At 44.1% G+C, this 18,118-nt stretch overlaps 1 protein-coding gene across 1 annotated transcript in view; it reads left to right on the top strand.

Moving 5' to 3' along the window:
• Positions 1-18,118, top strand: part of LOC122809565 (BUD13 homolog) — a 506,706-nt gene that overhangs the window by 362,305 nt on the left and 126,283 nt on the right. Inside the window, exon 7 of the mRNA XM_044081156.1 lies at positions 816-924. Within this exon, the coding sequence (XP_043937091.1) occupies positions 816-924 (109 nt within the window). The remainder of the gene's footprint in view (positions 1-815; positions 925-18,118) is intronic.

Genomic DNA, 18,118 nt, shown 5'->3' with positions numbered 1-18,118 from the left:
GGTCTTAGGAGTCAGAGGGCAGCAAGGGATCATGGGAGTGAGAGGAGCTCGAGCCTTGAAGCTGTCTGTAAAGTGCCGGCTTGGATCTGATGTCGGATCCAAGACCCAAGATTGATGAATAGTGACATAGGATAACACAGATGCCAAGTTATGGTAAGTACATAACCTTTTTATAGTTTTGAATTAGAGGGTAGTTGCTGCTAACTTGATTGAACTCTTGTCTATTCTCGTTTCATTTTGTGAGTAGAAAGTTTGAAAAAAGAAACCACGTTAAGCTTCTGAGTGTATGGGACTGGCATCGTTGGCCTTAGGGTTGCTGTATTCTGTGGAAAATGGCAGTATGTCAGAAAATTCATGTATTTTTATTGTATGAAGGAAGAGACTTGTCAGGTGAATCCGTTAAAGTGTTCAATAGAATTTTAGGCTCATTTGTTACAGTTGCAGTTTTTACAGTAAATATAGGAAAGTTACTAGAATGTGTGTGTTTATAAAGAGCTTGCTTCTGCCGTTTCTCAGATATTATTAAGAAACCCAGTTATAGTTGTAAAAATGAGATGCATTTTCTTTAAAATATACTTTAATTTATGCAATGTATGAAATTCTAGTTTTTCTGTGTAGAACATTGCTACATACTTTGCGTGTTTGGAGAGTTTTAGTTAATAACAACTTCCATTAATTAGTGATCACTGTCCTTCACTGTGGCTGTGCAAAGCTTGGAACTGTTTGTCAGTGAATGTAATCTGTAGACAAACATGTTTTGAAAATGAAGCCCTTTTAAAGACTGGAATAATAGGTGTTTCTGCTTTTGTTTTAAGGGAAGACATATGCTTTCTGGAGGAAAGGCTGGTTTGGTTTCCGCAGATGTTCTCAGAAAAGAAAAAGATGAAATAAAGCAACGGGAGAAAGAAAATAAACACTTGGAAGGTATATAACCCACTAAAAATAATGGTATATTTAAAAAAGTGCAAAACCAATAGAAAACAGAGATGCATTTAGAGCAGAGGGTCTGCTGGTTTGCTTTTGGCATTTCTCAGATGCATTTTCAATCTGTACTGGCTTCTGTTATTATTCTTAGTGTTTTCTTTTTCAGTAAAAGAATGTGGTTGTTGGGAACAGACCTGAAGCTTTCCCTAGGTTGATAAAAATAATGACTGAAAACAGCCAAGATTAGAATCTGTCCAGGTGTTGCAGGCAGCCTCCACATAGCTGATAGACCAGTACTCTTGCTGTCCTTTCCTTACTTTGTCCCAGGCATCTTTGATCCCTGTAATGATTTACATTGTGCTGCTGCCTTGGACAGTACTTTCAGAATGTCACATAGGGTGAGTTATTTTTAACTGTAGTGTTTGTGTGTCTGATGTTCAAATGATTTCTCCTTTAGGCCCTTGGCACTGTTGAATATGAAGGATGGAGATTGACTATGAGGGGAACACATGCATTTTGCTGGAAACTGTTTTCAATTTTGAATCTGTTTTTTAGTACTTAAAGTTTGAAGTTTACTCAGAAGTTCTTATGTAAAGCTTCTCTCAGTGGCAGTATTTCCCTGTTGTCATATTAATAAAGCTGTGACAAAACATGGGAATCCAAGGCTTTGCTTGTAAAGATCCTAATAGATCAGTACCCTAGTAAGAACTTCTGAACCTGTAAGTCTCCAGTAACCCTTCTTGGCCTTTTATTTTGTGCTGGAAAAATCTTACCCTATCCCCCTTTGAATCAGGTTCCTCAGCTTACTTGCAAGGTTTTCCATGTGAGATACTTTATGTAGTAGCCGTTACCACAGCACAAAAGGTTTCAGAGGTTCACGTCTTATGAGCTCACCCACAATGTTTTGTTTTTCACTGGAATAAAGTATCCTTACTTAGCAAGACACTTACTTCACTCCCAAGGTCACCAGAAAGTGCAATGTAATGAATCCACTGCCCGCCATTTTTCTCCTGAATTGTTCCAGTAAAAATGAGTATTTGTTACACTGTTTGATTTCTCATGTTTGTCTTCTTTTTCTACAGAAGGCTTTGTCAGAAATATTCCAAAATGACTCTCTTCTCCTGGTTATGTCATTGCATTAGTTTTTGTTATCAAAAGCATGGAAGACCATTATCACAGACTACTAATACTCATACCAAAAGACCTGTGGTTAACTCATTTTGTTTTCACAAAAGGCATTGATGGATGAGATCTGCACAGCTGCTTACTGGACATGACAGAACACCTTTGCAGGACACTATAAATTGGACATTAATTTCAGATCGAGTGGCTTTTGGAGCTGCCATCATCAAGAGTATTGTAATGAGACGGCCAATAGGTTTAATTTGAGACCATTTTCTACAGGCGATGGATTTGAATTTCCAATGTCCAGTGTGAAAGTTATATACTTTCCATACTTTCCATAATTCTAGATCTGTGTCGATGGTCGTCTGGATGCTTTTTTTTAATTGCTGCTATGAAGACTTGCCTTCTGGAGTTCAGAGATCTGGAGAAGAGAGGGCCCCTGTGTGTGGTGGTGTATGAGTAAGGAGGTTGGGCTTTAGTAGCATTGGAAATTTTTATGGGCCGACCCCACTCAAGCATCTGATGTTGGTCTTACATGTGATAGAGTTGAAACTGCTAACACAGATCTAGCATTAAACACTTAACTTGTATTTCCATTCTCCTTACCAAGCCCTCTCTATCCTGTCCTACCTTAAGCCTGATAGGTCCCTATGGCTTTCATTGTTTTTTGGAGTTTGTTTTTGCTTGTACCTCTGAGCCTCTCTGTGTGGACTACCGTGATCTGGAATGGGTCCTTGATAACATAACTTTGTGGGTAAAGAGGAGTGGCTTTCTAGCTTGGGACTGTTTTGTCAGTGAGGTTAAGTCCTGTGAATGTTACAGAACTACTAATCCAGATTTATTGTTATGGTAAGTGTGTAAGTTTCATTTTTGCACTGCTAATGTTCTGCATTTGCACTTTACCTGTGGTTTACCCAGTTCTGCCCAAACTCCCCTACGCAACCTATTGTTTCAGTTCCTGCACTTTACAGAATCTGTGTCAAGTGGATGGTGAAGTGGTCAAGTGGATGGTGACAAAATGTGTTACAGAGACTAAGCATATTTTTTACATGTTTGGAATAGTGATCCTTTCATAGAGGATGCATTTTAGTTAAGAATGAAGGTGAGACTTTGTTTATCTCAGTGGCTTATTACCAGGTCTTGAATACCTTCAAATGATGGTTGGTGAAGTATGTTTGTTTGGCTAAGTGGCTTTATGTTTTTAACATTGTTTTGTTACATAATGCATATGCTTTTTGTAGTGTTGTGTATAGTCAGATCATTTTATATTAGTATTTTGTTTCTGTTTTGGAAAATGCATATTTTACAGATACAGTAAATAGTGATGACACAACTGTTTTTTGAAAGAGATTTACTGTGTTTGTTTTGTTTGGAGGTGCTTGATTGCCTTGATATTCATCGTGTTTCACTGCTGCAGTCATTACACTTGGGTTATCCTGCCGTCATGCGGTCCCGGAGTCGGCCAGAGTTCCAAAGTCTTGGTCTGGCGTCGGTTGCTGTCACTTCTTCCCTGACGTTAGTGCGCCAGGGGTATATAGATGCAGCTGATGCCATTTTCTCCAGTCTTTCTTGCCGCGCGGTGCCCGAAGCAAAAGCAGTTCGCAAGTGCCGGTCGGCCGACTCCTGAGATTTTCAGTTTGAATTTCAGAACCGAAGTCTTCAGTAAAGCTAGGTACCCCATTGGGGAAACTTTTTCTTGCCTCAGACCAATGTCAGTAAAAGTTAATAATTGTATTTCTTGTGGGAAGGAAATACCTCATAAGGATTTTCATTCTTACTGTATTCCATGCCTAGGCTCAGACCACGACGTCACTAGTTGTCGGTTTTGTGCTTGATTTAACAAACGCACTATTAAACGTCTGTTTGATTTTGCTCGCCATTACTTTGGCCGAAGGTTCAATTATACCATGCCGTCTGAACAGCCGACGACTGGAATACACAAAAAACGCAAAGACAAGGATAAGGACAGGCATCCGAGGCCCAAAACTGACGATGAAGCCTTTTCTAGGCCAGTCACCGGTTCTCAGTGAGGTGCTTTCGCAGCCCCTGACACCCGCTACCTTAGAGCCACAGGCCGCCTCCGATTCCCACTTGGAGATGTCTAGGCGTCTGGAAACTCAAGGTACTGGGCGTACGGAAACTAACCCCTCAGATGGGTCCGGAGCCGCTGAGCAGGCATCGGCTTCTGAGGGTGTTTTCAGACCTTCACAACTTACCATAAAATCTACAGCCAAGTCTAAAACTCCATTAAAGACAAAGAAGCATGTCCAGCATTCACCTGGACAGGCCTCCATGCCTAAAAAACAGATGCTTAAAATGGCCGAAGACTTAATTACTCTGATCAGGGGTTCCCATCCCCCTCCAGATAAAAGGCCTAGGCAGGATAAGGACTATGATTCCTCTGACCAGGTTTCCATTTCTTCTGATTCCTCTTCAGACCAGGGATACTCTTTACCCCCCTATGAGGACTCTGATGCTGAAGAATCAATTCCTTCAGCCTCTCCTCCTTAGGATTACTCTTTTGGGGAAACTTTACATACCATGAGGGAGCATTTCCATTGGGAGGGCCAGGATTACTCAGAATCTAAGAAAAGGCTCAGAGACTTCCTTTTATTGCCTCAGCACAGACCCCTTGCTATTCCGCCAGTGTTAGATATTGTGGATGATGTGTTCTCTGAATAAAGTTTAAATCCTGATTCTTTGCCCCCTGCTCCAGTCAAGCCAGACAGGTACTACAGAGTCCCTGACTCTCACAAATTTCTTTATAAAAACCCTGTTGCTGACCCAAAAACTATTTCCCAGGGTCCCAAAGGGGTAAAGGCTTCCACAGCTAAAAATCCAGTTCCCTCTGACAGGGCTTCTAGAGCATTAGACAGATCGGGGAAGAAAGTTTACACTTCTGCAACTTTAGCAGTGAGGGCCTTAAATTGCCAATTTCACATGCTTAACTGCCAACAATATTTAATGTCTTTGTTAAAACAGAAAATGCAAGCAAGTTCAGAACATCCTGACTATAAGGAAATGCAGGATTTATTGTATGCAGCTGTGGGAAAACATACTCTGCAATGTGGTTTTGATTCATTAGAGGCTTCTTATAGAGCAGCAGTTACAGGATCTGTGATACGAAGGCATGCTTGATTAAAAGAACAAGATGTTAAGTTGTCTATCTCGCCTTCATTCTTGCTGGATGGGTTCGGAGCCGACCTCTGCTCCGACTCGGCCACTCTAAAAGCTCGAGAGTTGGTTCCACCGGCTCGAGGCTCCCCTTATATCCCACAATGCTAGGCGAGAGTTACCTCAGATCTCGTTTGCCGCTACAGCTATCGAGGTGTTGGTTTTCTACCGGTTCTTGGTAAGTGACTTTCTAGTGTACTTAGTCTATTAAAACCCCTTTAATTTTAATATTTTACGTATTTCCCTTAGTTTAGAGAAATTCTTATCCCCTTTCTTTAAAATTCCTGTTTTTTTTTCCCTCAAGAACTTTAAGTTCTTCCCTTGGGCCTTCAGGCCTCTTTTCCTTCCCTAGTGGAGAGTGTGTGTTATTTTTCTCTTAAAACCTAGTTAGTGGTTTATTATATATTTTAATTAGACAGGGTGTAATTAGTGTGTTTGTGACTGTGTGTGTGATTACACCTGTAGTTATGTCTAAAGAAGCAAAGGTCTCCGGATTCAAGAAGTGTGATGCGTGCTGTCAGAAAATGTCTCTGACAGGCGCTCACACTTCTTGTGTCTACTGTCTGGGACCTTTGCACCTGCAGGACTCCTGTGCTGTGTGCCATGGCTTCAGCCCCAGGGTCCTGCAGGAAAGAAAAATAAATTGATTTTAAGGGGCTTACTCAAGCCAGAGGATTCCCTTTCTGTTTCTACAGGGAAGCCCTCTAAGGCATCTAGGTCTTCGGCTCCGACAACTGAGCCGAGACCTAAGGTTTCTAAACCTCTGCCTACATCGGCTCCGGCTGGAGCCGATGAGTCTCAGTCCACAGTTTCTGTGGTTCCTGCTCCGGCTGGAGCCGAGGTATTAAGTTCCGTGTCGGCTCCGACCAGACCTTCGAGCCGACAACTAGGAAGAGGTCCAGGTCACCATCTCTTGGCTCCGTTCATTCGGCTCCAGGATCTCCCCTGCTGTCTGAACGGAGCCAAAGATCTCACTCCTCTAGGTCATCGAGGCTGTCGGATCATGACCTTCAGAGGGTAGTGAGTCGACTTCTTAAGTCCGAGGCACTGGCCCAGATGCTTCAGAGCCCGACTCATCAGTCGATGCCTGCCCCGGTCCATCAATATATTCCTCCTTCGACTCTCTTGAGCTTGGAGCCGTGTCGCGTCGGAACCGAGACTGTGATAGCGTCGGAGCCGATACATTTGTCTTCGGCTCCGTGCCGGCTCCGATTTCTTCCTTGGCAGAATCTCCGCGCCGGGCTTCCCTCGTCGGCTCCGAGGGGGTGAGTGGCATCGGACCCTTGTCCGACCCCTCTCCTCTCGGTGCTTGGCGCTGGTGAGTTCGGCTCCGACATCGGCCTCGAGCCATCACTGTCGGTGCCGAGGGAGTTTTAGCTTCTCGGGCGGGGACCTCTGGCTTTGCCTGACAGGGGTGCATTCGAGGTCATGCGGAGTGTGTTAGAGCCTGGCTCTACTCCACAGTCGGCTCCGTCCGCCCCTCCCTCACGGTGCCTCAGGTCAAGTCGACTCACTCCCTCATCCCGGACCGCAGAGAGCCAGCTCCTCAGGAACCCCTGTGGGATTTCATCCTCTTCGAGGCCTCTCCTGATTTGGCAGAAGAGCCCCTCGGAAGAGGAAGTGTAAGAGGAAACACATTGATTCACCTGAGTCCATCACGTCTGACACAGATTTGGATGATTCTGAGGGTTCCCCGTTCCCCTTCTGAAGATGTCTCATTTGCAGACATACTAGAGATCCTGAAACAGAGGGAAATTGGCCAGCCCTCAACCCTTCGGAGGATGAATCTGTGTACCTTGAGGCGTTTGGCTCTCGCCCTTCCACCTCCTGGGTGTCTCCCCTTGACCCCCTCATGCAGGTGGTTGCTAAGAAGGCATGGGCGGCTCCTGATTCAGTGGACCCCACTCCCAGGAGGCCCTCCAAGTTCATAACGGCACCAGCAGACAAACAGTTCTTAACAAAAGGAGTTTCTGTGGATGCTATGGTGGTAGCTGCTGCCACTAAGAAGGAGCTAGCTGATCCTTCAGTACCTGTCCATCCACCTAACAAGGAATCTAGGTCCATGGACAGGTACGGAAGCGGATGTTCTCGTCAGCGACATTTACCATGCGTTCGCTGAACTACCTATGCCACTTTACTCGTCTTCAAAGGGACTTGATCAAGGAAGCGAGTGAAATGTTAAAGGACCCTACAGCTGCGGGTTTTCAAGATAAGATGAATCGCAGCTGGCTACCCTTAACTCCATAACCAACTCCTCCATGCCTTCTCTTACGGCTGATGGAGCGAGTAGAGCCGCAGGGACAGGTGTGGCCTTACGTAGGCATGCCTGGATGCGGCTATGTAATTCATGGACCCCTTCAAGGCGTCTTTCACTAACTCCCCGTTTGATGGATCATCTCTCTTTGGTCCCCAAGTGAAAGAAACCTTGACTAGGTGCGAATCTGATGGCAAGACCCTTTCTGCCGTCGGAGTCCGTTTTCTACTCCTTCTAGGCCTTACCCCAAAGGCCAGAAAGGTGGAAAGATGTGGTTCCGTAAACAATCTCAAGGGACTTCGCCTGGCGACAGAGTCGTTCCCGCCAGAGGCAGAGGCGGAATAACAATGGTAGACGCCGCCCTAGGGGCAGGGGGTCCATAGAACCAGGGCAATCGGGAAGCCTTCCTGACAAGCCTTTTCAGCATCCCTGAGGTGTTGCCCGACTGCCCATCTTCGGAGGCAGTCGGGGGAAGATTGTCACTGTACCCAGAAGCCTGGCTATCCCTGACTCAAGACAAATGGGTACAGTCCATCATTTCCGAAGGCTATTCTATCCCCTTTCTTCGCATTCCAAATCAATCAAAAAAATCCCTTCCAGATGTTCCACCCGCTCAAAGGGATCTAGCGGTTTTGGAGATTTCAAAACTGCTTACAAAAAGAGCAATTCAGCCAGTTCCAGCAGACCAGCAAGGATCCGGAATCTACTCAAGGTTCTTTTTAGTTCCAAAGAAAACAGGGGACTGGAGACCAATTTTGGATCTCAGTATCTTGAACAGATCAGTCAAGAAAACAAGATTTCGGATGGTCACGCTGCAATCCATCCTTCCCCTTTTGGGCAAAGGAAACTGGATGTGCTCTATAGACCTTCAGGATGCGTACTATCACATAAAAATGAACAGACGCTCCAGAAGATTCCTCCGCTTCAGGCTGGGAACCAGTCATTTTCAGTTCAGGGCCCTGCCCTTTGGTCTCACCACTGCCCCCCGGGTGTTTACCAAATGCATGGCAGTGGTAGCTTCTCACCTGAGACGACAAGGATTCCAGGTGTTTCCATATTTGGACGACTGGCTCCTCACAGCTCCCACCAAGCATCTCCTTCTGATGGCCAGGGATTACACTTTTCGCATTTGTCAAAAGTTAGGCATTTCAATAAATTGCGAAAAGTCTGTTTTGTCGCCTTGTCGCACTATTACTTTCATAGGCGCAAATCTAGACACAGTAGACATGTCTGCGAGACTAACACATCAGAGAATAACAGACATTCACAAACTGGTCTCACTCCTTTTCAACAACAACAGAATCAAAGCCAGATTAGTTCTGAAAGTGTTGGGAATTATGGCGACGCCATACCCTGCTTCCATTAGCCAGATTCCATATGCGGATCCTTCAATGGATGCTCTTTACTCAATGGTCATACCAGGAACTTCCAATGTCTCACACCATTATGATCACGCAAGTTTTTAAAAATCATCTCATGTGGTGGATGTCTTCCCTCAGCTCTTGTTGGGAAGACCCTTTGTTCCACCCTCCGGTTGCTACTCTGACAACGGATGCCTCCCTGATCGGGTGGGGGGGCATTATCAGGGCAGGACGGTCCAGGGCACATGGCAACCAAACGAATGCCACTTGCACATAAATGTTCTGGAGATGAGAGCAGTGCTTTTAGTGTTGCAAGCCCTTCAAGACTCTCTTCCCTTGGGAACGATTGCAATCCAGACAGACAATATGTCTGTAGTGTGGTACATCAACAAACAAGGCGGAACCAGGTCATACCCCCTGTGTCGAGAAGCACTCAGACTGTGGCAATGGGCGATTTCTTCTCAGCGGTTTCTGATAGCAACGCACATCCCCGGAAGTCCAATCAAATTGCGGACAAGTTGAGCAGAGCAATCCTCATGCCTCACGAGTGGTCTCTGAAAGACTCTGTGGTGAGAGAAATTTTCCTCAAGTGGGGTCAGCCTTGCTGCGATCTTTTTGCTACTCCCCAAAACAGCAAGTGCAGAGAATATTTCACTCTATTCCCTTTACCAGGCCAACCCAGCAGAGACGCTCTAGTCCAAGTTTGGCCCCAGGGACTTCTGTATGCATTTCCTCCCTTCCCACTAATCTCTCAAGTGATACAGAAAGCTATCGCTCAGAAGGCCTCATTGATCCTCATTGCTCCTTACTGGCCTCGACAGGTATGGTTCCCCTTTCTACATCAATTTCTTTTGGAGCGACCGTGGAATCTGGACCTAGTTCCAGATCTTTTGATCCATCAGTCGGGTCAGCTTCATCGCTCCCTCCCCTCTCTGAACCTCACTGCTTGGTTCCTCCAGTTCCAACCTTAGCCAGGCTTCCTCAGTTATCTCACTCTGTTCGAGATATTTTGATAGCTTCCCATAAATCTTCCACTCGGAAGATTTATTTGAGTAAGTGGAAACGCTTCACATATTGGGCTCAAGAAAAGGACATAGATCCTTTCACTGCTTCCATCCAAATAGTCCTTGATTTTCTAGCTGAACTCTTCCATGCAGGTTCATCTCCCTCTACTCTTAAAGTTCAATTGGCAGCTATTTCTAACTTTCATGTGGGTATTTCTGAATCTACCTTAATGTCCCACAAGCTTTGCAAAGCCTTTTTGAAAGGAGTTTTTCTTCTCAGACCTCCTATAAGAAATCTTCCTTCTCCTTGGGACCTAAATTTAGTACTTGCTTCTTTGATTCTTCCCCCTTTCGAACCTGCAGTCTCCTGTTCTTTAAAATTGCTATCATGGAAGACTCTTTCTGGTAGCTATTACTTCAGCTAGAAGAGTTTCAGAGCTTCAAGCACTCAGCTGTCGACCTCCTTATCTATTGTTTCATAAGGACAGAGTATCCTTACGAACTAACCCGTCCTTTTTGCCTAAGGTGGTCTCGATGTCAAATCTAAACCAAAGCATTGACCTCCCTGTCTTTTTTCCAGAATATTCCAATAGGTCTGAACAAAAATTACACTGCCTGGATGTTCATCGTCAATTGAGGTACTACTTGGATAGAACAAAACAATTCAGAAAATCTGATCAGCTGTTTGTTTCCTATGCGGAAAGCAGAAAGGGACTTTCAGTTTCAAAGGTATCATTATCCAGATGGCTAACATCTTTGATTTCCCTTGTATATGAAATTAGACACCAAAATTGCCTAATAAACCTAAAGCCCATTCCACCAGAGCTTTGGCTACTTCTTTAGCCTTCCAAGACAGACTGCCTATTGACACCATTTGTGCAGCGGCTACTTGGGCTACTCCTCACACTTTTATTTCTCATTATAAGTTGGATTTAGCTTCTAGGCATAGAGCTAATTTTGGTTCCACTGTTCTCAGGAGTCTGTTCCGTTAGGCCACCCGGGACAAGGTGCTAGGACGGTCCCATCCAGCAAGAATGAAGGCGAGATAGACAACTTAACATATAGAAGTTATGTTCTTACCATAACGTTCCATGTTAGTTGTCTTCTTCTCGCCTTCTTCTTGCGTCCCACCCTCCTTCCCCCGGGCCTGGACAGACCTAGAGGAGTTGTGATTGTGACCTCTCTTTCTACCACCTCTTTCTTAGGCATATGCTATTGTGCATATTTCCCGGTTCAGGATGTAGGTCACCCTTCTTCCTGTTGTTAGAGGTGGACTCTGTTTAGAGTTATTCTTTTACTTTTATAAGCTGGGGTTAGCTTACAAACGAGATCTGAGGTAACTCTCGCCTAGCATTGTGGGATATAAGGGGAGCCTCGAGCCGGTGGAACCAACTCTCGAGCTTTTAGAGTGGCCGAGTCGGAGCCGAGGTCGGCTCCGAACCCATCCAGCAAGAAGAAGGCGAGAAGAAGACAACTAACATGGAACGTTATGGTAAGAACATAACTTCTATTTTTACCTGATCATGTTAAGGCAAAATTATTGGGTGCTCCTTTACAGCAGGATATTTTATTTGGTGTTAAGGCAGAAGAGGTATTAAAGAAAATGGATGATAAGGCAAAATCTATGCAAACAGTGAAGGATTTCTTACAGGTACAGCCACCTCGATTTAGTAGAAATTGGCCCTCCAAAAATTGGTCCTTTCCAGTGTCAGACAGACCACAACGAGGCAGATACAGACGCCCAAGAGGCAAATCTCAGCCCCAAGGCTCTTACATACCACGACAGTGGGGTGCTTCAACCCCAAAAGGAGGGGAAGACAAGTCACAACCTTATAGGAAACAGTCTCAATGACTTCCCCCCTTTAAATGCCAAGCACTTACCTTTTGGAAGCTCCCTTAGGGGGAAAAGTAGCACTTTTTTCACAAATTTGGCATACAATCACCCAAGACAAATGGGTTCTGAATATTGTGTCTCAAGGTTACAGGTTCCACTTTCACACTCTACCAAGGCTAAAAGGAATGCCAGACCTGCCATCAAATCAATGGACAGAGACACAAAAACAAATTACAGCCCTCATGGACATGAGAGCTATTCAAAAAGTACAACAGGAACAAGGACAAGGATTTTACTCAAGACTTTTCCTGGTCCCCAGAAAGGTTAAAGCCTGGAGACCCATACTGGACCATTCTACTCTAAATACTTACCTGGATGTTCCGAAATTCAAAATGTTGACTCTTCAGCAACTTCTTCCCATGCTGGGCAAGAAGACTTGGCTTGTTACTTTGGACCTCAAAGAGGCATACCTGCAAAAATTGCAGAAGATACCTCAGATTCATAGCTGGTTCAATGCATTACCAATTCTCTGCACTGCCCTTTGGCTTATCTACTGCACCCAGGGTCTTCACAAAATGCCTGGCACCAGTAATTGCATTTTGCAGACAAAAAGGAATTCAAATATACCCATACTTGGACGACTGCCTTATTCAAGCAGAGAGCAAGGACATTCTTCTAAAGCATCTGGCATTTGTAAAAAGATTGCTAATTTGCCTAGGGTATACAGTAAACGAAAAGAAGTCAAAACTAGTGCCCTCACAAGAGATAATATTCCTGGGTGCCAGCTTAAATACAACGGTCCAGATGGCTTATCTCACGCCAGACAAGCAAAGGCAACTGTCTCAGTACTTTCAGTTGATGGCAACAAAAACCCAAATCCCTGCAAGAAAAATTCTGCAGGCCTTGGGGTTCATGGCATCCTGCATACTACTAATACCATATGCCAGACTGCATATGAGGAAATTACAATGGTACCTAAAAAGTGTTTGGACTCAACACTGTCACAGTTTGGAAGCAGTAATTCCACTTATTCCCTGCCTACAACAGGAGTTTCGATGGTGGGCACAGGCATGTCACCTCAACAAGGGACAGCCTTTCACTCTACCCACAGCCAGGCAGACACTAACAACAGATGCTTCGGATTACGCCTGGGGAGCACACATGGCAGGAAAATGTATTCAGGGCAAGTGGGCCGCAGACCAAATGCATCTTCACATCAATCAAAAAGAGATGCTAGCTGTACAAAATGCCCTAACAGCTTTCAAGGACCTTCTGCATCCAGGACAACTATTACTAAAGACAGACAACACCACAGTTATGTGGTACATAAACAAGCAAGGGGACACTCATTCTTATTCCCTCTGCAGGCAAGCCATGACTTTGTGGAACACAGCTCTAACCTGTCAAGTTCATCTGCAAGCACAATTCCTGCCAGGAAAGAAAAACACTCTGGCAGACGACTGCAGTCCAGGTTACCCTCCCTCCATCCCCTTTTCTTAGCTGGTACTTATCTATCCCTTTCTACCCTCATGGATCCTCACGAGTGGAAATTAAATCCACAAGTATTCAGCATGATAACACAAAAATGGGGGAGCCCCGACATAGATCTTTTTGCCTCCCCAATGAATTGCCAACTACAGAATTTCTGCACAAGGACTTACCACACACAAGCATGGAAAGTGGATGCTGTCTCATTCAGCTGGAAAAACCTAAAAGTTTATGCCTTCCCACCTCTGCCTCTCCTTTCAAAGGTACTCCTAAAAGCCAGACAAAAAAAGCCAAAAATGATCCTGATTGCCCCAGACTGGCCACGCCAGCACTGGTACCCAATCTTAAAGATCTTAGCTCAAGGCCCGCCATGGATTTTACCTCAAATTCCGCATCTTCTGACTCAACAAAACAATCAGATCCTGCACAGCCAGCTCAAAACCTTAAACCTGGCTGCATGGCAGATTCCTTAGTCAAGCAGACAACACCTCTCTCTAAAGCTGTTATGGATGTCATTTTGGAGGCCAGGAGGCCTAGCACCAGGAAGTCCTATTCAGAAAAGTGGAAGAGATTCTGTGCCTGGAACCAGGCTCAAAGCTTTGACCCTCTTGTCCCAAATATTCCTCAGATATTACAATACTTAACTGAGATGCTGGACAAAGGCCTATCCTTTTCATCCATTAAGATCCACGCCTCTGCCATCTCGGCTCATTACAACACAGATCCTCCTATTTTCTCTCATCCATTGTTAAAACAGTACCTCAGAGGGGCTAAAAACATAAGACCACCCTGGAGAGCACCAACTCCAACTTGGGACCTCAATTTTGTCTTGGAAAAACTAACTTTACCTCCTTTTGAGCCAGTCAATTCAGCAGAATTAAAATATGTGTCATGGAAAACTGCTCTGCTTCTGGCAATAACCTCAGCATGAATAGTCTGAGTTACAGGCACTAATGGCAGTGGAGCCTTTCATCATTTTTCACCAAGATAGTGTTTCTTTAAGAACAAACCCTTCATTTATGCCAAAGGTGGTCTCCAGTGTGGCTCTTAACCAAACTATTCACTTGCCAACTTTTTATCCAAATCCCCAGAATAAAGGGGAGAGACTTCTGCATTCACTGGACATACACAGACAGCTATGTTTCTTCTTGGACAAAACATAAGCTTTCAGGAAAACTGAGCAATTGTTTGTAGCATATGCTGCAGGATCACAAGGGAAGGCTATTTCAAAGCAGACCATTTCAAAGTGGATAGGACACTGTATCCGTTTCTGCTACACATAGCATGGGAAAACTGTACCTAGCAACATTAGGCCACATTCCACCAGGGCAACAGCCACTTCAACTGCCTACCTTAGAGGAGTACCTACCAAAGATATCCTGGAAGCTGCAACTTGGAGCTCAGTGTACACCTTTACCAAACATTATCACTTGCCTCTCTATTCTAATTCCAGAGCTGGCTTTGCCACTGCAGTGCTGCAGGGCCTCATAGCCACCCCAAATTCTCTATAGAACCAGCCACCCTACCTCAGCTTTGGGATTCAACCCAAGTGTAATGACTGCAGCAGTGAAACACGATGAACATAGTACAGTTTTGTACCTACCATAAATGTAGATGTTTGAGTGTATTCACTGCTGCAGTCCAGGTTACCCTCCCTCCATCCCCTCTTTCTTAGCTGGTACTTATCTATCCCTTTCTACCCTATACTACCTATGTGGTGTATTTGCTGGTGACTGAAGGTTTTGGTTTTACTTTTTATGTATGTTTTATTAGCAATATGTATTGCCTACCTATTTGGGGGCAACTGACATCTGGGGCAAGAAAAACTGAAGAAAATGGCGTCGGCTGCATCTTGTGTACCCCTGGCGCACTGACGTTGGGGAAAAAGCGACAGCAACCGATGCTGGACCAAGACTTTGGAACTCTGGCCAACTGCGGGGACCGCCTGACGGTAGGATAACCCAAGTGTAATGACTGCAGCAGTGAATATACTCGAACATCTACATTTATGGTAGGTGCAAAACTGTACTTTTGAAGAGTTCCAATATTTTACATATAGCAGTGATGGTGGTTTAAAATTTTTGTGTTACCATGCAGTTGCTTTTTTAGATGCTCAGGTGTATGATGAAAATCATAAGCTATAGCATTGCTTTTACAGAAGGATATAGTTAGCAATAAACTACTTATATCAACATTCTTTATGTAAAGGTTGTCCTACTCACCTTGCAGGCATTCCAGGATTCCCTTCTTTGTAGTTCAGTTTGTATCAATTTTAACAATATACCTGGGTGTGGTACTCTACTAAGCAGTGGAGGAACTCCTTCATTTTCGCTTGTTTGGAGGCCCTGGGAGTTTGGGAATGGTCTTTTGCCTGCAGTTACCTTCTCATTGGTACCCATGTCTTGTGTTATGCTAATTCTGCTGCTGATAGGCTCAGCCAGTGTCTTATTATGCCTCACAAGGTAGTTAGGGCACCTGTTGAGTGACTGCTCAAGCTTTATTGCATTATTGAGGGAACCCTGCTATAATCTGTCTGTATCCCTGGACAACTGCAGATGAATCAGTTATTTTTTACCTTGTTCCTTCCTCAGCAGGATTCTCCTGGATACTGTTACCTAAAAGTGGCCCTTGAGTCCCCCCCCCCCCCTTATTTCAGATTTCATCAAGAAGGCCAATATTAGCAGAACTAGAGTGATGCAGAGATAAGACTGGTTCTGCTAATCTTGGCCTTCTTGATGAAATTTGGAATAAGGGGAAAGGCCAAGATGATAGAACCAGAGTCATCTTTGTAGCACTATTTTTTGATACGTTTGGTGTGGTTCCCACTGCATTGACCATATCTGTTCATCAGGTCTCGCCATCTGTGGGTTGCCAAGGCTCTTCTATCCTACTTATCTGTTCAGTCATATCTGGGTTTTCACTTATTGATATTAACTGCATAGTTTCTTCACTTCCTGTGATGGCCAAGGATCCTTCTTTCCCAGCCAGGGCAATACAGATCCTGACATTCTCCCTGAGATGCACTGACAGACCTATCTCCAGGATGCATTTGTTATGGCTCATTGGACATTACTTGTGTTTTTGGCTTGCTAGACCTTTTAATGGAGTCTTACGCTTTTTTTGGTACCGCTAAGACTCTGATGAGTTCTTTGTGTTTGCCAGTCTTGGGGCCTAAGATATTCACCACAAACCATATTGACATTATTTTATTTGCAAACATTGTACATCATTTATAAACTATCCAGTCACTGTCATTCAGACATTACATAGCCCATTCAAATCTTGCCTTCTTTTACACTTTGTTCCTCCTCTACATGTATTGTTCCCACAATTCTCATTTTTTCTGTGTAATTTGCTCTTATCCTTATCTAAAGATCCCAATTCCAGTTTTTTTATTTCTGTTACTGTATTCACTTTTAGTAAAGTTGATTTAGACTTTGGTTTCCATTTTTTAAGTAATTGCTTTTTTTTTGGCCACTAAAATTAGACTCAACAAGGCCTTACTATGTCTAGGCAATTCCAATTCTGTATCATAGTTCAAAAAAATTATTTCCTTAGTTACACCAGTTACTCACTTAGTATCTCTGACAGAGCAGTCTGCAGGGAATCTTTAAAGTCTGCCAACTCATTACACTCCCTGAAAATATGTTCCCAATTAGCTGTTACTTCCCCATCACACCTCCAACATTTGCTGTCTGCCTGAGGAAAAATTCTTTGGAGTCTGTTTGGGGTATAAAAAATATCTATGTAAACACTTCCAAGCAAATATCCCAAATCTTCTAGACTTTGTTGCATATTTGGGAGATGTACATATGACCTCTCAACCGTACAATTCCTTGCTAAATGCCGGTTTTGAGGGAAAATATTGGGGCGCCACAAATTCCTGCGTGGCCTCTTTAATTTCCAAATTTCCTGGGTTTTTCAGTTTTTTGAAGTCCTCACATGCAGGATGCGATGACGTCAGCTTCACATTACCGCTCCATGGGTAAAAGAAACAGCGGCTGTTTTAATTTCTGCTGGTACCGGTATGTATGTGCTGTATTTTATATAATCGTATTGCTCAGAGGCACGTTTACTGCTGGTATGTGTTTGCAAGAGGTGCTAAGAGATTGTTTTGCTCGCTCGTAGCTAGTTCATGATGTTGATGTATTTATTCACTGCTTGCCAGAGGTGCTGACCATGCTGTATTGTTATTTCTGCCATATTGCTCAGAGACGAGTAGCTAGTTCACGATATTGATTTATTTATTCACTGCTTGCGAGAGGTGCACTGCTGACTATGCTGTATTGTATTGCTGTTCCTGCTGTATTGCTCAGAGACAAGTTTACTTAGTTCACTTGCAGGTATGTGCTTGTAAGAGGTGCTGAGATATTACGTTTTGCTCGCTCATATTGCTTGGAGACTTGCTTAATTCCATACTGTATTGTATTGGTATTCCTGATGTATTGCTCAGAGACAAGTTTACTTAGTTCACTTGCCAGTATGTGCTTGCAAAAGGTGCTGAGAGATTACGTTTTGCTCGCTCGTATTGCTTGGAGACTTGCTTAATTCCTTATTGCTCAGACATACGTTTGCATGATTTACTTTGAGAGATAGGTGTTGATTGCACGGAGAGGAGGTGTGTCAGTGATGCTGATTTATTCACTGTACTGCTGAACAATGATGTTGATGTATTCACTGCTTAACTGAGAGAAGGGGTGTGTGTTTATACACTTCTTAATGGCGGCGTGTCTGTGTGTGTCTGTCTGTGTGTGTGTCTGTCTGTGTGTGTGTCTGTCTGTGTGTGTGTCTGTCTGTGTGTGTGTCTGTCTGTGTGTGTGTCTGTCTGTGTGTGTGTCTGTCTGTGTGTGTGTGTCTGTCTGTGTGTGTGTGTCTGTCTGTGTGTGTGTCTGTCTGTGTGTGTGTCTGTGTGTCTGTGTGTCTGTCTGTGTGTGTGTGTGTGTGTGTGTGTGTG

Source organism: Protopterus annectens, chromosome 8.part0 (assembly GCF_019279795.1).
Source record: "Protopterus annectens isolate FY-2018-M chromosome 8.part0, PAN1.0, whole genome shotgun sequence".
NCBI classification, from domain to species: domain Eukaryota; kingdom Metazoa; phylum Chordata; order Ceratodontiformes; family Protopteridae; genus Protopterus; species Protopterus annectens.
This window is presented reverse-complemented; position numbering and strand designations above follow the sequence as displayed.